Source organism: Piliocolobus tephrosceles, chromosome 5 (genome assembly GCF_002776525.5).
Source record: "Piliocolobus tephrosceles isolate RC106 chromosome 5, ASM277652v3, whole genome shotgun sequence".
In the NCBI taxonomy this organism is placed as follows: domain Eukaryota; kingdom Metazoa; phylum Chordata; class Mammalia; order Primates; family Cercopithecidae; genus Piliocolobus; species Piliocolobus tephrosceles.
Window position 1 is genome coordinate 121,637,594 of NC_045438.1, and position 21,624 is coordinate 121,659,217.

A 21,624-nucleotide genomic window follows, 5' to 3' on the forward strand; every position below is an offset into this window, starting at 1 on the left:
TGAGTGCTATGTTGTGTAGTTCTGGGCAGCCTTTGCTTCCTCCGGCTTTGTCTTCACTGTCCTTTATACTTCTTCCAAGGAAGGCTTTGATATGGGTTCTCAGTGATGACATTCATTTCAGATATTTATCTCCACAAGGAAAACAGCCTTCATATTTTCTCTAGTTATAAAGGTCAATTTGGGTTTTTATTAAAAGAGAAGGAACCCATTTTTGCATCCTGAAGCTGATATTCAGCTTTTAAAACATGAGCTTCAAATTAGGATTGTCCCCCAGATAATGTGTAATTCAAGATTTTGTACTGCACTGGAAATTGCCATTTCTTCCATAATAGCCCAGTTTATCAGCCCATACCTCAGTTCTTGAGCTCTCCTGCTGAGGATCAGGTCAGTACCAGCTCGCTTGGAAGAAGCCATTGAGTATGGCTGTGATGGCCTGCATGTGGCAGAGGGGGTAGCAGCAGCATGTTTCCTTCCACATTTCCCCTCCTGTGGATGACTTCAGTGATCTCCTAACGTGTACGTGTGAGGTTCCAAGAAATACAGGATGCCCGGAGCCTGGTGCTTGGCTCCATTGTTTAGCACCAGTAATCCCAGTGCTAAAACCTGTGTTTGTACAGAACCCTTCCCATCTTTTAGGTTCATTGGCCCAATGACACTTGTCCAGGCAGAAATGGAGGGTCAGGGGAAGGAGAGCTGAACTGTACTGACGTGCCACCCTAGGAGTCTTTAATGCTTGATCGCATAAATCTCCTTAACCACTCTACCAGATAAGAGGTGGTGTTTCTATTTCACTTAAGTGAAAAGTGAAATCTGAGAGGTTGCCATTTGCCCAGGGTCATGCAACCAACAAGTCACAAAGCTGGAGTTTGAAACCATGTCTTGCAACTACTACCGATGATCTTCCCACTACCTGATCCTTCCCATCCTCATACTTTTCTCCTGGGGCCAGGGCCACCTTCTCAGACAGTTCCTGACTAGTACAGCCTCGGATGTATAGGGCTTGACTCCTTTGATGACCTCCCCAGAAACTTCATCCATTCTCCAGAACTCCAGGATCTGGCACTAAGGGAAAAGGCAATGTTGGCAGGGCACGGTGGCTCACACCCGTAATCCCAGCATTTTAGGAAGCCTAGGCAGGTGGATCACTTGGGGCCAGGAGATCGAGACCAGTCTGGCCAACATGATAAAACCCTGTCTCTACTAAAAATACAAAAATTAGCTGGGCGTGGTGGTGCACACCAGTAGTTCTAGCTACTCGGGAGCCTGAGGCTGGAGAATCTCTTGAACCCAGGAGGTGGGGGTTGCAGTGAGCCAAGATTGCACCACTGCACTCCAGTCCAGCCTGGGTGACTGAGTGAGACTCTGTCTCACAAAAAAAAAAAAAAAAAAAAAAAAAAAAAAAAAAAAAGGCAGCATGGTGTTCTATGCCCCTGTCTATCAGCCCTTCAGTGGGTTGAGGGTTGTGCTATTTTTCAACATAAGGAAAAAGACACTTGGCACCACATCCAGTTAAACAATTTAGATCAGTTCAACACAGCAACTGTCACCAATTTTGATGAAAACCCTGGGAACTCCAATGGGACAGATGACTGGGCATCCTGCCAAGCAGAGAGTGGTCTCCATGTCACTGTCATTTCACATTGAGGTTAATAATTGGGGTGGGAACTTTCATTGTCTTCTGAGTGTGGTTTCTTTTCTTTTAATGAAATGCTTTTCTAAATCTTTATGCTATTTGACAGTCCTACCCAAGGTCTCTTTAAATTGCTGTAATTGCAGGGGCTGGAGAACTACAGCCCGTGGGCCATATCCAGCCTACTTTTTTTGTGAATCGAGTTTTATTAGAACACAGCCACATTCATTTGTGGTGTTGGTGGCTGCTTTCATGCTCCAACAGAGATGGGGAGTCATGACAGAGACTGTATGGTTTTCAAAGCCTCAAATATTTACTGCTGTCCTTACAGGAAAAGTTTGCTGACTTCTCTCTTTCTCTCTCTTTTTCTCTTTCTTTTAGGGTATCATAGATTTAAAGAAAGGAAATAAAAGGTGCGGTGGCTCACGCCTGTAGTCCCAGCACTTTGGGAGGCTGAGGTGGGCAGATCACTTGAGGTCAGGAGTTTGAGAGCAGCCTGGCCAACATGGCGAAACCCCGTCTCTACTAAAAATAACAAAAATTATCTGGGTATGGTGGTGCGCACCTGTAGTCCCAGGTACTAGGGAGGCTGAGGTGGGAGAATCTCTTGAACCCAGGAGGCAGAGGCTGCAGTGAGCCAAGATCACAAGAAAAGAAATAAAGTCCCTGGGGAAGCTGTTCCAGTGTCTATTAGGTGGTGCGAAAGTTACTGTGGTCTTTGCCATTTTGGTGACCAAAAAAAAAAAAACACAATTACTTTTTTTTGAGACAGAGTTTTACTCTGTTGCTTAAGCTGGAGTGCAGTGGTACAATCCTGGCTCACTACAACCTCTGTCTGTCAGGTTCAAGCGATTCTCCTGCCTCAGCCTCCTGAGTAGCTGGGATTACAGGTGTGCACCACCACACCTGGCTAATTTTTTGTATTTTTAGTCGAGACAGGGTTTCGCTATGTTGGCCAGGTTGGTCACGAACTCCTGAATCAAGGGATCCACTCACCTTATCCTCCCAAAGAATTACAGGCATAAGCCACCCGCCCAGCCCGCGATTGCTTTTGCACCAACATATACTTGGTCAATAATAACAGATCAGGAGGCAACACACACACTGTAGCCAGCCTTGAGTGCATTCATCCTAGGCTGGATGGCCATTCCTAAGTAGAGTAATTCCAGCAAATAATAATGTTCCTCCACTACATCATATTCCCTGTTAACCATATTGAGGCACCACTAACTGGGTGGGTGACCTGGACTAGTCACCAACCCCTCTGCATGCAATTTCCTTGCCAACAAAATTGAACACTTAATCGTGTGTATTTATAAAGTATATATAAACACATCTTATATATGTGTATGTTATATAGACAGTTTAAAAAGGAATAGTAAAATAAATCTCAAATAAAAGTAATAACACAAAAAGAAAACCCATTTCTCCACTGTCTAGCCTAGGAAGCAGAACTTTATGAATACCTTTGAAATCCCTTCTGTGCTCCTTCCCCTCCCCAAAGAGGTAACTGTCTCTATTTGGCAAATGATCCTCCTGTTTTTCTGTGTGGTTGATTGTTTTCTTTTGCCTAACACTTTTTCCTAAACAAAGAAGGCATTCAAAGCCCCAATCTGGTCTCCTCACTGGGGTTTTGTGATCATGTGCTAGACTAAAAGGTTGGTATCCCCTGAGGGAGTCATTGATTTATCTTTGATTTATCAACTCCATGGAGGGAGAGGACAGCAGTAAAGAACATTGGCGACCCCAGTCAGGTCATAGAGTTGACCTCATGTTTTCATAGTAGAGAATCTAGTTGAGAGAGAGAACAAGATGAAACCTGATTTGTAGACCTTAAATTTAGCTTCCAGTCCATTTTAGTTTATGGGAAATCTCATTGTATCTATTCTTTGTGGGTTTTTTTTTCTTTCTTTCCTTATTTTGTGCCTTAAAAAAAGGATAAATACAGTACTGGGTTTTGGAAGAAGGAGTGGTTGTTAAACTTAAACCTTTTAAACTCTGTAATTACTTCGTAAAGGCCATGTATTTGCATCTGAAATGTATTGAGCCTTAAGTTTAGTGCTCCGTATATGGAGCTTTCATAATGATGGGCGCACTTCCAAAAATAAATTAACTCTATAGAAAATGTTAATCAGCTTATCCCCAGTGACTCTAGTGAGTTTCTCCATTGTACACATGAGGAAATGGACATGACAGTTAGAGGTTTGCCCAAAGCCACTGTCATTGGCATTATGAAGATTTAAGCAATGGTCCTACTTACCAGAAAACGCGGTCATGTTTTCATGTAAGACACTGTGGGCCTTAGTCAAATTGATCTAAATTAAGATTCAGGGACTAACAAGACTTTTGGTGTTTGGAAGAGTCTACCACATCAAACACAAAGAGCTGGCTTATTCCTTAAAGCTACCTGCAGGGTTTTAAATCGGATATGGGTTTTCTGAGGAGTCTATTTGCTTGAAATCAAAAACTCTGTATCTGACTAAACATTGCTCAGAAAACTGAAAAGCAATTGGTTCAAGTAACGTCACACTGCCAAGGAAAACTGTGAGAAATACAGTAATGACTCAATTTGTGGCGTCCTTTTTTTATTTTTTGTGGCATTCTATTTTTTTTTTTTTTTAAGATAGAGTCTCCCTCTCTTGCCCAGACTGGAGTGCAATTGTGTAATCTTGGCTCACTGCAACCTCCATCTCTGGGGCTCAAGCAATCCTCCCACCTCAGTCTCCCAAGTAGCTGGGACTATAGGCCTATGCCACCACACCTGGCTAATTTTTGTATTTTTTGTAGAAATGGATTTTCACCATGTTGCCCAGGATGGTCTCAAACTCCTGGACTCAAGTGATCCACCTGCCTCAACCTCCCAAAGTGCTGCATTACAGGTGTGAGCCACCCTACCCAGCCAGCATTCTACTTTTATAGTTGACAAGAAAACAGCCTTCTACTAGGAACTTATTTTTGAAAACCATTTTCAGTGGATTGATTCAGGATGTATATACAGTCTTCCACATCATCTGCCTCAACAGGATTGCTTGGCAGAGTAAGAATGCATGTTGAGGAGCCACAGTGTCCTTCGTTTTTATAGAAACTTTTATAATTATTATTGTTTTTACTGGCAATAATTGATAGCTCATTTTATAAATATTTTCCTGAACAACTGATGGATGCAAAAAAATTTCTTTTTCTAGGAAACCTTTGATTCAGAAATCAGAACAGTAAGCCCCTCTTTATTCTTCTTTTTTCCTTTCTCTCCTAAGCCTCACTTGGGAATGTGACCATATTTTTTTACTAAGTAGTAAATATTTTTAAGATATTGTTAACTATAACAGCTATGTTATCAGGGCAAGTGAGCATGGCCTCATTCAAAGACATGATATTGGCCAGGTACGGTGGATCACACCTGTAATCCCAGCACTTTGGGAGGCCAAGGCAGGCAGATCACCTGAGGTCAAGAGTTTGAGACCAGCCTGGCCAACACGATGAAACCTCATTTCTACCAAAAATACAAAAATTAGCTAGGTGTGGTGGCAGGTGTCTGTAATCCCAGCTACTTGGGAGGGTGATGCAGGAGAATCCCTTGAACTCAGGAGGCCTATGGTTGCAATGAGCTGAGATTGCGCCATTGCACTCCAGCCTAGGTGGCAAGAGGAAAACTTCATCTAAAAAAAAAAAAAAAAAAAAACAAAGACATGACATTGATTCAGAGGACTTACTCACCCATTGTAGTAAAATACCAGAGGCCTTACTATAAGGGTGATATTTGCACCCCACATATAAATCCTGGCAAAGCCGATGGTAATTGTAGAGAGAAGATGCCGTAAAGAGAGAGACACCAAAGTGAGCTCCTCAGGGAGAGCCTCACCTCACGAAGGGTTGGTGCCAGGTGCTTATCCTGAGTTTTTGGATCTTGAGATTTGATTTTTGCAATTCACCAGTTTCATCATCACCATTTCATCTGTTCATCAGATCTGGGGACCACAAATGCACACTCACTGGGGTGACTGCTGAGCCAGAATAACAATATATTGAATCACTGGGGACAGCTGTCTGTCAGAATAACCAGTCATGGTCATTTATAAGCCAAGGCATTTCCTTCCTCTTGGAATGTGCCATCAGTATTGTCACATTTCATAGGGGTTACACATACAGGATTTCAATCGCAAACCTGGTGAGTTGGGTTCAATAACCAACTCAACTACCTTTGTGATATTGGGCCAGTAGCCTAACTTTTCTAAGTGTATTTTTTTTTCTTACCTGTGTAATTGAAATATTAATGCCTTATAAAGATGTTCAGTGAGCTAATGCCTTAACATAATACCTAGAAGATAACAGCTATTGTTATTACACTGTCCCTTTGGCTGCTGTCTTCATTATAACTATGCAAGTCAAGTTGGGAGACTGAATAATGAATTAGAAAATTGCTTGTTGAACATGACTTTGAGCACAAGTTAGGAATGCTTCCATTGGCCTGGAACAGGTGAGCACACTGTCAGTTGATATAAAGGACACCATTCCCAGAATTTGAACACCTTTTACCTAGACAGTGCTGGTTAAAGTCCATTGCAGTTTTAATTTGCGGCTTCCCTTTTTCTAAATGCCATGAAGTCACCATGTTATTTAGATGGGAGCCTCTAACTTACTTGGTTACTGTTGTATTTAGTACAGTAGTTAAGTTTTAGATTATGCACTATTCTGAGTAATGTGATCAAATCTCACGGTCCTGTACCATCCTGCTCTGTCCTTCTGGGGAAGGGAATCATCCCTTTGTCCAGCATATCCATGATGGAGACCTCACTTGCCTGTGAGTCACTTAGTAGCCGTCTAGATTATCAGATTGACTGTATCGGTACTGGTACCACAGTGCCTATGTTCAAGTCACCCTTATTTTACTTAATAATGGCCCAAAGCTGGAGAGGAATGATGCTGACAATTTGGATATGCCAGCGGCCATAAAGTGCTTCCTTTAAGTGAAAATGTGAAAGTTCCCCACTTAATAAGAAAGGAACTTAAAGTATAATAATAATAATAATAAAAAGGAAAAAAAAAGCCAATTGTATGCTGAGGTTGCTAAGATCTACAAGAAGAAGGAATCTTCTATCCATGACATCGTGAAGAAGGAAAAAGAAATCCATGCATAGTGTGTAAAGGGCTGTGTACCATCCATGGCTTCAGGCATCCACTGGGAATCTTGGAACTTATCCACTCCTCTCCTTCAACAAGGGTGGATTACTACAGTAACAGAGAAATCACTGTGAATACCTTATTTGGGTTTGGCTTTCAAAACATCTTTTTGGGTCTGATTTATTATAATTCCATGATCGCTCTTTCTTCTGATTCCGCACTCACGAAGTGAAATTTGTATGAGGGTACCAGCTAGTCCACAAGATGAGCTGCTTGTGCCAAGTGCTTAAGGGAGGCAATGCATTCCTTTGACATAGGGCGATAGGAAAGTGTGCCTCTTCTAGTTCATTCATTAAAACAGAGCTGCCTTAGATAAGAAGCTTTCCTTACAAGCCCTCATTTGTTTTTTATTTTTTCTCTGGTGTAGGTATCGACATCCTGAAGCTTGTAGCAGCCCAAGTGGGAAGCCAGTGGAAAGATATTTATCAGTTTCTCTGCAATGCCAGTGAGAGGGAGGTTGCTGCTTTCTCCAACGGGTACACAGCCGACCACGAGCGGGCCTACGCAGCTCTGCAGCACTGGACCATCCGGGGACCCGAGGCCAGCCTCGCCCAGCTAATTAGCGCCCTGCGTCAGCACCGGAGAAATGATGTTGTGGAGAAGATTCGTGGGCTGATGGAAGACACCACCCAGGTAATGGAGCCCTAGTTGTGTGTCTTTACCACTGACCTATTGCCCCTATGCTTCAAATTTTATCAGTTGTATGGGAACAGAGAAAAATAACATTTGGTGGATAGGCGCACACACACACACACACACACACCCTAACTTCTACGATGGGGGTTCTCAGTGGCCGTCCATTGGAATCATCTAGAAAACTTAAAAAAAAAAATACTGATGCTTGGACCCTACCTGCAGAGCACACACATCAGAATCTCCAGGGGGCAGAGTATGAATCAGTGTTTTTAAAAGTTCTCTTTGTTACCCCATTTACCATATCCTTTTGCGTGGCACACTTTGAACAAAACCAAGAAAATACGCTTTTTACGACACCCGCCTCTCCTCCAGAGGGTGTTTTTGTGAAGTGGCTTATGAAGGCAGCATTCTCGCGTCCTGAGGATGCAGGTGGTGCTAGCAGCAGTTGATGACAGAACTGATTCTCCTCCTTGGGTTATTCCGTGGAGCACATCAGATGGGAACTGAGGGGACCCAGGAGTGTGATTTCTTTCTAGCCAATGAACCCTGGCTTTGGAGCCAGACAACACTGGATTTGACTCCTGGCTCTGGTACATATTAGCTTGGGTGACGAAGGGTAAGTTACTTCAACTTTCCTTGCCTCTGTTATTCACGTTTTCAAGCCTGCTATAGAAGATTAAGATGAGAAATAAAGCATATAAAATGCCTGACTCATTGCAAGTGTTCTACAAATGGTAGTTACAACCATGATGCAACTCATTTTACTTAACCTTTCTTTAATTGTATGTACTTCCCTGAAAGGCCATGAATAAAGATTTGGATATTGAATCATATTTTCCACAGACTTCGATTCAGGTTTCAGAACATATTCCCAAAGTAAAGAAAGTGCTACCACTAAGACTTGATAAAACCCACTTAAGATTTAAAGGGCCAGGCCGGGCGCGGTGGCTCAAGCCTGTAATCCCAGCACTTTGGGAGGCCGAGATGCGCGGATCACGAGGTCAGGAGATCGAGACCATCCTGGCTAACACGGTGAAACCCCCATCTCTACTAAAAAATACAAAACACTAGGCGGACGAGGTGGCAGACGCCTGTAGTCCCAGCTACTAGAGGCTGAGGCAGGAGAGTGGCCTAAACCCAGGAGGCGGAGCTTGCAGTGAGCTGAGATCCGGCCACTGCACTCCAGCCTGGGCCACAGAGCAAGACTCTGTCTCAAAAAAAAAAAAAAAAAAAAAAAGAAGAAGAAGATTTAAAGGGCCGGTCTGTGTTATTATTCCGGTGGTCCAAATTTGTTACCTAAAAGAGCTAGGTAGAGGTTTTTTATGACATCAATTCAATTTACTATCATTCTATATCACATTTTGTGTATCAAAGGATTCCATTTTACATACTTTATACTTATGCATAAGTATACTTTATGTACTTAAGAAGTCCAAATACTTTTATCTTTTTATACTGATAGCCCAATACTTCTTGACAATTGATGTAACCATTTATCAGGTGAATCTTTTATCCAAGTAACTGGATGATAATAATTTATAGGTGCTAATTGACTTTGAAGGTGGTCTTTTAAAGCTCCTGGCATATTTTTAACTTCTTTGAAATGTGGAATTTCAGAAAAAATGCTTATTAATAGACCCAAGTGATAAACATTCAAAGGCATACACCAGTGTCTTACGACTTTCTAAGAAATAATTTAGGTGTGAAATATTATTCAAAACTAAAACTAGGCTTTATGTAGCTGGATTTGGGGAAAAGTAAGGGAGATGTTAACCCTCCAATTAGGTAAAATGGCTGCAGTTTGAATACAGGGAGTTTAGAGGCAAAGCATTGCCATGCATTCTTAGAGACTGGGTTTAAGGAGAGAGCTGGAAGACAAGCCTAAGGTTCAAAGAAGGATTTAGATATGTGAGAATAAGTCACCTAATGTCCTTGATGATGCCTAAAAGAAAGCTAACACGGCCAGGCACGGTAGCTCACGCCTGTAATCCCAGCACTTTGGGAGGCCGAAGTGGGCAGATCATGAGGTCAGAAGATCGAGACCATCCTGGCTAACATGATGAAACCCCGTCTCTACTAAAAATACAAAAAATTAGCCAGGTGCAGTAGCGGGCACCTGTAGTACCAGCTACTCGGGAGGCTGAGGCAAGAGAATGGTGTGAACCCGGGAGGCGGAGCTTGCAATGAGCCGAGGTCGCACCACTGCACTCCAGCCTGGGCAACAGAGCAAGACTCCGTCTCAAAAAAAAATAAGAAAGATAACATACGACTGATGCAGGTTAGGATTTGGTTAACACAAACCTATGGTGGGCCCATGGAAAAATAAAAAGGGGAGAGTGCGTGTCAAAAAGAGTGATTCATAATAAAATCATTAGGTCAACAAATAAGAGAACAAAGCACCTTCTTCTTAAGTGCCAAATTCTTGTCACTTTAATCCTTTCCTTCCCCTTATCTCTTCTATAATACCAAAAGATTCTAATAGTAGCTATTTTTTGTTATTTATTTTTTGAAAACAGTAATGTCAAAGCACTGTACAGCTTTCTCTGTGGTTCTGCTATAGCCTGTGAGTTATGATGGAGGCTGAGAAGGCAATATTAAGTTTTTTATTTCATGTTTTAATAATGTCTAGCAGCATTTTGGATCCAGCTCTAACTCTAATTTTAATAGCCAATGAACATGGATTTCTGGCTGCCAGTTCTTATTACAGGTTGACTATCCTTTATCTGATATGCTTGAGACTGGAAGCGTTTTAGATTTTGGATTTTTTCAGACTTCAGAATATTTGCATATACATAATGAGATAGCTTGGGGATGGGACCCAAGTCTAAACATGAAATTCCTTTATGTTTCACATATACCTTATATACATAGACTGAAGGTAAGTTTATACAAAATTAGAAAAAGTGTGTGCATGAAGCAAAGTTTGTGTTAAGTACTCATGTGTGGAATTTTCCACTTGTGGCATTATGTTGGCGCTCAAAAAGTTTTGGATTTTGAATTTGGGGGTTAGGGATACTCAAGTGGTAATTGCACAGTATGTTACTCTCTGTCCATAGTTTATTTCTGAAATTTGTCCCGTCTAACAAGAGCATCAGAAGGCAGGGGGCTTAATTGAGACTTCTTATTCTCATCCTGTGATGGGCTTGTACTCCCTCTGCATGGTGGTACTGCTGGGGATTTGGGCTTTGCCCCAGGAGTTAATGATCTTTTAATGGGTAAAAATGACTATTTTTTTTTTTAATGGTCAATGTTTTTTCTCTTCATAAGCCTGAAAGTGCCTGTGTTATGTTTCACTCAAAGGATTAACCCTGGTGTGGCTTTTAGTTGCCTCTGTCAAGAACAGCCAGTTCATTATTAACCATGGTGGCCAAATTACACCCATTCAGAGTCTGACTCTTTATCTGAGGTATGAGCTGTATTTTTCAGCACTCTCTTCTTTCAAATTCAACATCTAAACTGAACCCAGCCTTCCAGAATCATAGCTATTCTTCCTTTCTGGGACATGAGCATTTGGAAGAAGCAGCAAAGCAGTGGGATGATAGTTGGAAGTTATTGCAATTTTGCCAAATCTATTAAAAAACAAAACACTGCCCTAATACAGTATTCCAATTTGTATGTTATCTCTTTTTCCATCCTTTTACTTTGATTTTTTTTCTCTATCTTTATTTAAAGAGTGTCTCTTGTAAGAAGCATATATTTCAGATTTTTTCCTTGAATCTAGTCTGATAGCTTTTAACAATTAGAGAATTTCAGTGTGTTTACATTTTTATGTAATTATATAATTGCTTTTTAAATGTAATTTTACAAATGTAATTACTGAAATATTTGGGTTTAAATCTGCCATATCTTTGTTTTCAATGTGTCCTGTCCTCTTTGTTTCCTCTCTCTCTCTCCATCTTTTCTTGCTTTCTCTTGAAATAATCAAGTATTTTTTTCTTATTCCATTTTTCCTCATCTGTTAGCTTGTTAATTTCACATTTTTACTTCACTTTTAATGAATACCCAAGGGATTACAACACACGTACTTAAATTATGACATATAGGTAATAAATGTACTTCTTACGATTTTACAGATACTACAACAACCTTAGAAGGCTTGAATCCTATTTATCCTCCTCTTACACTTTGCTTTTGTTTTCATGAATTTTCATGTTACACTTTTAATACTGCTAAAAGGCAGAGTTGTTACGGTTTTACACAGTCAGGAGTCACACGGATTTATCCGCATATTGATCTTTTCTGTTCTTAATACCTTCCTCCTGGAGCTTCAACTTCTACTTGAGATAATTTTTCTTTTGCCTAAAGAATACTTCTCTGTATAGGTTTCCAGCAGTAAACTCTGTTTTTCTTGGTCTGAAAAGTGCCCTCTAAATAAATAAATAAATTGCATTATTTCCCCTTAGTTTTTTGAAGGATAGCTGGAAATAAATTTCTAGCTTGCCAGTTATTTTCCTTTAGTCCTTTAATGCCTGCGTTTAAGTTTCCCCTGCTAACCAGCAAAGGAGAGGATGTGATTTTATTTTTAAATCTATATTACATAACAAATTTTGTGCACAATATTATAACAGGCACTTTGGGCAATGCAAAGATGAGTAAGACAAAGTCAATTGCCATCAAGGAAGCTTACATTTGGATGGAAGGAAGAAATTTACACATACTTAGATAATCTAAAGGAGTAAATCCAAGAGGTCAGGAGGAGGAATGTGCTGGATCCCCATCTAACCAGCCAGTAAGGCTCTGATCAAAACATCAGTATGGAGACGTGTGCAGGGTTAAATTCCTGTCCTGGCAACATAGTCACTTTGGGGACCTGAGTAAATTACTTGACCTCTCTGCCTCAGTTTCTTCATGAAGAAATAGGAACAACATGAGAGCCTGTCCTATGGGTTACTCTGAGAATGAGGTGATTGTGTCCCACTGTAAGCACTTGTCAGATGTTGACTATTAATATTGCAATTGTTTCCAGGCTCTGGAGGCAAAAGAGATGGAAGAATGTTCCTAACTAGTTAAAACTCATACACATAATGGGTCTTTTAGATGCTGAATACTGAGGGTCACTTAGTGTTGGGTGGGGATGTTCACCCAATTCCAGGACTGCTGAAAGCAGATGGCCGAGCAGGAAGGCTGCTATCTGGGTTCAGTGCCCCAGAGCTGGAAATCCCAGCTAACTGTAGGTATGTGTTGCTTACTGCCTGAGCACATGTTCCTAGGCTGGCTGGGATGTTTTCTCTAGCAAGGGAGATAATGGTCTGCTTCCTCAATAGCTGGCAGAAAAAGAGAAACGAAATTGAGCAAGTGAATTTCTGGTTTTCCTTATGATTTGGTTTTCCAATTTTTTTTTTTTTTTTAGCTCCCTTCTTTTATTTTACAGCCTTTGTATGTGCAGAGAGACTTAACCAGTACACTCTTTCCCTGAGCTTTGGACAAGGTGGGAGGAAGGGAGTCTGTTTCTTCTCCATAGGAAACCCTGGGCAAACAATTTCTCTAACTCTGAGATTTTTCCTTTTAAAATGGAAATTACAGGACCTGCCCTTCACACTCGGAGTGGTTATCAAAATTAATTTTAATAATCAAATTACTGTGGGCCGTACTAGAGTGAGATATTAAGGTGATGTTTAGCAGCTAGGTTCAGAAGTATTATATCTGTGGTTAGAGTTTCAGCATCCCTTCATTGCTTCATGAGAGAAAGGGGCAGAAAAAGAAGTTTTATAGATACTTAAAAAATGATGATATTAAAAACAACCACAACAATTTAAAATATATAAATTGTTCCTTTAGCTGTCTGCTTTGATCAGAGATTCACAAATATAAAGGACTGATGTTAACCAGGCCATGGAGTGGAGAATCCATGCTCTACTTCTTATCTCTCCTTCCATAAGATTCAGTAGATTTTAACTACACTATAATTTAACAGCCAGTGGACCCACCGCCAGTGTTTTGTGGTAGTTGTTGTTGATTTCTATATAATAGAATGATTCTTTGTTAGGGTATTTTAGTACTTTCCAGAACCACATAGGAGACCTATGTCTCAGGAACAGAGCATTTGTGCACTTAGGCACTCTCTCTCTCTCTCTACTATAGTAGACTCTGTGTTGGAGCCTGGATGGCTTTGCTCTGTATAATCAACTCGGAGAATCCCAACAGCTAGAGAAGTACTGGCCCTTCTATTTTGGTGAGAACAGCACGCCTGCCTCTGCTGCAGAGGGAACTACAGTTACTGATTTTTTGCTTACCAGCTGCAGGATGCAGCTGTCCTTATCTACGGGTCTGACTGAGACCAGCTATTTTCAGAAATTTAATACAGTGAGGGCGAGTTGAAGCCACTACCAGCTGTACATTAACTGTTGACTTTTTGCTTGTTCAAATTAGTCTTTGTCATTAATTTTCCTATTTGTCATCTCTTAGAAAATAGGGATTCTTGTCCTAAGACCTGAGGACCTAAAGTAACAGCTAAACTTGCATGTTACCTAGCAGCTGCCCTCTGCCATGTTACTACAGCTTGGAGGGTTATTTAAGGTCAAGTTACTTAATTCGTAGGGTGTGATTGTGGGCTCTAGGGAACTTCTGGGGTGGTGGTGAGAAGAGGACGTTATAAAGGGATTGCTGACTGACACACTTAGAACCAGGAACATTTAGTGATGCTTGTGTTTAAAGTTGTCATTGTGCACAAAAGAGCAATGCTTATAAATAGCCATTAGATTTTTTATGACATTTCAGGCTGTTCTATTTATTATCATAGTCCAAGGTTTCATTCAGTTAGTCGACAACCTTTTGTCAGACACCAGCTGTGTGCCTGGTACTGGGTAAAGAAGAAAAGTGGTCAGTGCCTTTCAATAACTCACTTGTGGCAATGGAGATGCATGTGCAAATAATTATCATTGAAGTGTGCATGAGGAATTATAAGCATCAGAGTGAAAGAGTACTCAACCTGCCAAAAAAATATGTAGAAAGCTAGAGCAGATATATATTTGTCCATTTGAAAGTCATTTAAAAAAAATCAGACTAGTTTTTTTTCAAGACTATATTTTGGCCTTCTTTCCTGAAACGTTCACATTTGGTTTCCACCTAGGAAGCCCCACCTGCTTTTTCATATTAAGGACTTCTCAAATCTTTGACTCTGCAAAGAACATCTGTTTTACTTATATCCTTGTTTTGCTCAGTAGCAAGCTTTTTAGAAACCCTTAACAGTTCTGTAATATTTAAGGCATAGAAGTAAGGTTTTCATATCCCATTTCACGTCACGTGCTAGAGATCGCACTTTGAATCTCCAGGAACTACTAGAAGGAACTGATAAATTCAAGAATTTGACTTTGTCCCTCTGAATTGGGTTTGAATTTTGCTTTTGCCACTCACTATGTGACCTTGGGCAAGTCCTATAAAGTCTCCAAGCCTCAGTTTCTTTGTAAGTGTCTTGGAAAGATCTTGCTGAGAACTAGAGGTGAGTGTAAATGCCCAGTCCTGCACTTGACATAGAGTAGAGGGCTCAGTAAATCTTAGCAACTATTTTCTGTGTTGGAATTTGAATTCTACATCGTCCTTTTTTTGACTTAACAGCAAATGCATCGTGTTTTCAATAAGTGCACATTAAGTTGAAAGTGGACCAGCATTTGCTAAGTATCTGTTTCGTCCCAAACACTGTCGGGGTGCTCTATAACTGGTTTATTTAGCAAGCGTCATGGTCCTGAGAAGTACAGGTGAAATGGTTTGCATCTGTGTCCCTGCCCAAACCTCATGTTGAATTGTAATTACCAGTGTTGGAGGTTGGGCCTGGTGGGAAGTGACTGGATCATGGGGGCAGATTTCCCGCTTTGGCACTGTTCTTGCAATAGAGTTCTCACGAGATCTGATTGTATAAAAGCGAGGGGCGGCCGGGCGCGGTGGCTCAAGCTTGTAATCCCAGCACTTTGGGAGGCCGAGACGGGCGGATCACGAGGTCAGGAGATCGAGACCATCCTGGCTAACACCGTGAAACCCCGTCTCTACTAAAAAATACAAAAAAAAAACCTAGCCGGGCGAGGTGGCGGGCACCTGTAGTCCCAGCTACTAGGAGGCTGAGGCAGGAGAATGGCGTAAACCCGGGAGGCGGAGCTTGCAGTGAGCTGAGAACTGGCCACTGCACTCCAGCCCAGGCAACAGAGCGAGACTCCGTCTCAAAAAAAAAAAAAAACAAACAAACAAAAAAAACGAGGGGCACCTCCCCCTGTCACCACTGCTCTGCTGCTCTGACCATGTAAGACATGCCTGCTTCCCCTTTGCCTTCTGCCATAAGTTTCCTGAGGCATCCCCAATCATGCTTCCTGTACAGCTTGCAGAACCGTGAGCTTATGAAACCTCATTTCCTTATAAATTATCCAATTTCAGGTATTTCTTTATAGCAGTATGAAAACTGACTAATACAGATATATTACTATATTTCATTGAATCCCATGTCAATTGTAAGATGTACCATTGTCATTATGTATTACTGAGAAAGAAATAAAATACTGCTAATTATAATTGTAAGAGACATCCCCATTTCAGAGATGTTAAAATATGAAAAAAAATACGCATCATAGAATTAAAAAAATGTAGTAGTTGAGCTTGCTGTATGCAGATCGTAAGGAGAAAAATCTAGGAAACAGATTCTTGGGGTCTTTATATTAATGTACACTCCCTCCCCAACACACACACACACACACACACACACACACACACACACACACATTCTTATTAGTATTGCTTTTAAGGTTGAGATAATTTAACACAGACAATTTATTTGATAGATTAACAGAGCACCCATTATGTATTGAGCCCTGTACCAGGCACTGAGATACTAAATGAAACAAAACAAAATACAAAACAGAATCATCCCTTAGGATTCTGACAGTTTTATAGGAGGGATAGATATGTGAGCCAGACTTGAGAATATATTCTGTGAAGCTGCTATACAGAGGGATTGAAGTGGGCTTTAATTTTTTTCTGAGACAGAGGGTCTCACCATTCAGAAAAGGCTGGGTCTGTTAGTGGATGACATTTCCCACCCCTTTAATCTACACCCTTACTGCCTTTCTCATTGTGAGGAAATCAGAAACAATACTGTGAAAAGAAACTTATTTTCTCCATCAATTACCAGTGCAGGAGAGCACATTTTCATTTTTTCTTTTTAAAGCCAAAGCACCAATTTGGATAAAGTTGAATAGCTTCCAGCTTTGGCCTAGCTTCTCTGCTCTGTGTTTGTGAAAGTGTCCCTTATTCTGTTATAACCCAAGTGTCAATAACAGATACACTTGCTGATGAGGAATTGCATCATGGTCAGCAGTAGGTTTTATTTTATATCAGTTAATTTCAAGGTTTTCATCATTTATTTGTCACCATTTTCTTGGGAGAAACTAATGTCATTCCTGATTTTTTAATAAACAGTTGCCAGAGAGGAAACTTTGATTGATCTACAGTTGGACTTTCAGAGGATGACTGAAATTAAATGCCCAACAACTAAAATAACTTATCACCAAAAAAGTATTAGAAAAAAAAACTTGAGGGAAATGTTTTGTTTTTATAATCACAACAGTAGAGAATAACATAAAACACAGAAGTCGTACAAGAACAATGCAACTACTTAACAATAAATACACAAGCCAGAAAACACTATATGCAAATCAAAAGACAAAATAATCACAGGTAGAAATTGTTTGAAACATTGGGTTAAGTTTCTTGAAAAATAAGGAGTTTTTACAAATTAAGAAAAACATGTGCAGTCTTGTGAACAAGACAGTTCACAGAGAAGGAAAACTGAAGACTTTTTAAACATGCAGATTTTTAACCTCTCAGGCTGGCACAGAGACCTATGATTCCACATCTAGGAAGATACCTTACACAGGTTCACATGCATTCCGAATGATGCAAGTACACGTGTATTCATTGTAGTGTCATGTGTAATAGCAAAAGAATGAGGAGATCTACAAATGCCCTTCACTAGAGGACTGGTTATGTAAGCTATTGAACATCCATACAGTGGAACAGCATGCACTTGTCCGAAGAAGTGAGTCAGCTCTTCATGTGCTAACCTCAAGAAGGGTTAAGCGAGAAAAGGCAAGGTGAAGAGTAGTATGTAGGATGGGGCACAGTGGCTCACACCTGTAATCCCAGCACTTTGGGAGGCCCGGGTGGGTGGATCACTTGAAGTCAGGAGTTCGAGAACAGCCTGGCCAACATGGTGAAACCCCATCTCTACTAAAAATACAAAAATTATCTGGGCCTGGTGGCGCATGCCTGTAATCCCAGCTACTCAGGAGGCTGAGGCACAAAAATCAATTGAATACGGGATGTGGAGGCTGCAGTGAGCTGAGATTGCACCACTGCACTCCTACCTGGGAGACACACAAAAACAAAACAAAACAAAAAAAACAACAGTATGTACATTGTGCCACCATATTGCAAATATATATACACACACAGTATATACATAGATGTTAAAAATTGTTTTAAAAAATAAGGGGGGTGGAGAATATATGTAGTTATTTGTTGGTATAAGTATAGACTATCTCTGGACGAGTATATTGTGACTTGGTAACAGTAGTTACCACCATGGAGGGAAACTGAGTTGCCGAGTCTTGGAAGTCAGAGGTTAAAGTCAAAGGTAACTTGGACTTGTAGACCATATGCATTGTAATTCTAATGGCATGAATCTAATTAATGGACTTATGCAATGCTAATTTAATCAGATTTGTTGAGTTCAAAATGCCTGAGTCATAAAGATGAACTTAAGCCTTCTTACTTCAAGGTCTTGAGTTTCCTTTGAAATTACTTTCCATCCTCCACAGTGTCTTATGGCAAACTTTAAAAAGGTTTGTGAAACTTTTTCTCATGGATAGGATTATCGAAAGGCTTTTTTGTGGGAAAGATTTTCCAATAGAAGTTTAGGGAAACGTAAGGAATTTCCAACGGAGCATGATCTCCTCATGTTCTGATGGTGCTGAGCTCTCAGAAGGCTTGGCAACATATTCTAACGTGAGTGGGCTCCAGCTCTGAACCAAGAGAACCCACTTATTCACTGTCCTCACTTCCTCTTTTTGAGAAAGCTAGTCAGTGAGTCAGCTCAGGGCTGCAACACCATTACCGTTGATGTCAGCAGCCTGGACAGCTTGCAGACACCCACGCCGGCAGCGGGGCGGGGCCGCTCCCCCCTTTTCCCTCCCTCTGGAGCCAGCTGGTTCTTACCAGCTTTGGCAGCTTTGTGCAGCACTATTCGTTGTGGCTTTTCTCCTGTACATACAGGAAAGGCACAGCTCTCTTGCTTAGGGCAAGGATTGGCTATTGATACTTCGACTTAAATGGGGGTGGATTTATAGACTTTGGAGCTCAATTTTGAAATTAACTCTTAGAAATGAGAATTCTAAGACAAGGTAGATACAGACAATTATAGCCAACTACCTCGATTTGAGTTTGGGGTATTTAAGCAAGAAACCAACCGTGACCAGCTAACCTAGGCTAACTTCATATGCCTTAAGTAAGGTTGCAGTTGAAACAAAACCTTTTCATTATTTTGTGTTGAACAGATCTAGGGTGAGTGGGAGTTTTTAAAAATAATTCCCCAGTAGTTTTGGCATTTTTTTGGCCAGGTTAATCTTGAGATTCCCCTGATGGTGGGTGAGTTTGTTCTGCAGGCTCTGCATTGGCTTCCAGCTTAAGGTTCACTCACCTATGCCATCTCTGTGGTCTGGCTTGAGGGCTCCCAAGGAAGTTGAGCAGAACATCTTGGTGTTGTACTGTTCCTTCTTCCATCCCATGACATCCAGTGATCCCAGGGAGCTCTAGACAGCAGATGGCCCTCGCTGTCCACTTGGCAATTGACAATTTAGATTTAAGTGTTGGTGCTGTTCCCTACTTATGCAGTGGAAGCACCTCCTTGCTTCATGTACTAAAGTCTGTGCTGCACAGGAGAAGAAGAAAGAAGGAAAGAAAACAAGAGGTTTTAACTCAACGATCAGAAGCTCAGGAAAAGTTTGGGGAATTTTTGTTTTAAAGTTACTTGACTCTTGGCCCTTCTCTTTAATTTTTTAAAATAACGTTTTAAGAGAAGACTTACAAAGCAAAGAAAATTTGGAAGCACATTACCACGAATAATAAATCTACCATCTAGATTCAATAGTTATTCACATTTTGGCATATTTGCTTTATCTATGTATGTATACGTTTCCAGTCCATATTCCCGTTTCGGAGACTTTCCCTAAATTTCTTATAACTGATAATCCTTCTTTCAAGCATTTAGAAATCAGCATTTTTCCATTTGCCTCTTAAGATTTTTGTTTGCAAAAAAATTTGAGTATATTTGGGTTCTACTTGCCAAGATCCCTTACTCGGGATTGAATTGAACAAGAATTCACACTCAGAAGATTAAAATCATTGTCTCTCATCATTTGAAACTTTTTCTTTTTAGAGTGATGTATTTGTTTTTATTTTTTTAAGGGAGAAACCATTATATACAAGTATTCTACAGTGTTGGGACTTAGGAATTGAATAGATTCAGATAAATTGTTTTGTGATCAGGCTGGTAACCCTCATTGTATGAACCCTCATTTATATCTGAAATCCTGGAACCACATAGATTTGAATTAGAAAGCATTTCTTATTATCTGAATTCCTCTTCTCTAAAGACCACATAGATTCAGATACCAAGAAATACTTTTCTGGCAAAGGAAATATGCCTTTTTTGTCCTCCCAGAGCCCAATCTTATATGCCTATATAGGCCTATAGAAGGTCTTGAAATCTAATTTGATTTTGATTATGTGGGCAGCTGGGAAAGCAGGGGAAACAGGCTTGAGATAATATCATGATTCTTAGATAGTTGTAATTTTATATTTATTTGTGACTATAATTCCTTTGAGATAAACTTTTCGTAGAAATTGAATTTTTTCTTATTTTTTTTAACCAGCCACTGGTCTGTTGGGATCTGAAATATTTTCAATAGAAAACAAAGTTATTGACTACTGTTGAGGTATCTGGTATTTACAGAATCTTTCATATTTATCTCAGGGCAGTCATCCAGCTGGAGTGTAAATCTGGCATTGAGTCCCAGGTACTTACAGATCTCACCTGTACCCCCTTCACTCTGGCAGAGGGGCTCAGGCAATGCCTTGTGGTCATGTGATTGCTTGTAATCAGATTACACGGTTTGTCAATTTTCTCTAAATGCTGTGGGATCCAGACAGGGAAGTGACTTGGCAGCAAAGAGGGTAACTTTGAAATTAGACAGACCTGGTGTAAGAATCCTGGTTCTATGGCTCGGGGCAAATTATTACCTCTTAGAGCCTCAGTGTCCTCATCTATAAAATGGGGCTGATACAGCTTCCTTAGCAGCAAATGAATCACAGCTATTTTCTGCTGAGTCACCTAGCACAGTTCTGGCAATGGCTTATTTCTTCGGGTCTCTTTTTGTTACCTCATGTGGAATAGCAATAAGTTTCAGTTAGATTTAGCAAAGGGCTTTTAAAAACCATTATTAAAGTGATAGAGATTTTCACAAATGTAACATAGAACTCTTCTTTCTAAGTGTTGAATGAGATCTGGAGGGAAAAGTAAATCAAAACAGTGACTTTACTGTAAGGAGCTTTCTGCTGGGGACAGTCAGGCATATCTGGTTATATTACGGAAAGGGGGCCTGGTGTTATTGAATTGGGTAGTGTCAGGAGCCAAGGGGTTCAATTGAACCATGTTAGCAGGCTGGCAAAGAGCATCCATGCTGGGTAATTAATACTTCATTTCAGGGGGTTACTGATGCATCAAAGTCATTAATTAGTTTTATGAAAACAGATTGTGCAACCACAGGGAGATAGTAATTGGGTAGTAATTAAAAATAACTTTGTGGTAAACTTTAGTTGAGTAGGTAGTTCAGTTGGGGGTAACTTGGAAGGGGAAAGAGAATTGGAGTGGGGAATTAGGGTATGAGGAGAATGAAGTAGCAACAGTAAAAGGAGCAATAAATAAGACATAATTTGAATGGAAGGAACACAAAAGTGACCTGGTCTAACCTGTTTAGGTTAGAAATGAGACCACAGGTCTGATGAGGGAAGTGGTTTTCCTAGCACCACACAGCTAGTTAGTGTTATGTCTTCTCTCTTTTCTTGCAATGCTTTTTCCAGTATTTTCATGACTTTGATTTTTAGGAGCTGACTATGGGGAACATGAAGTGCATGCCACACAG

At 40.5% G+C, this 21,624-nt stretch overlaps 1 protein-coding gene across 1 annotated transcript in view; it reads left to right on the forward strand.

The window, feature by feature from the left end:
• TNFRSF21 (TNF receptor superfamily member 21) overlaps nt 1-21,624 on the forward strand; it is a 75,396-nt gene that overhangs the window by 45,002 nt on the left and 8,770 nt on the right. Inside the window, exon 4 of the mRNA XM_023212977.1 lies at nt 7,176-7,441. Coding sequence (XP_023068745.1) covers nt 7,176-7,441 — 266 coding nt within the window. The remainder of the gene's footprint in view (nt 1-7,175; nt 7,442-21,624) is intronic.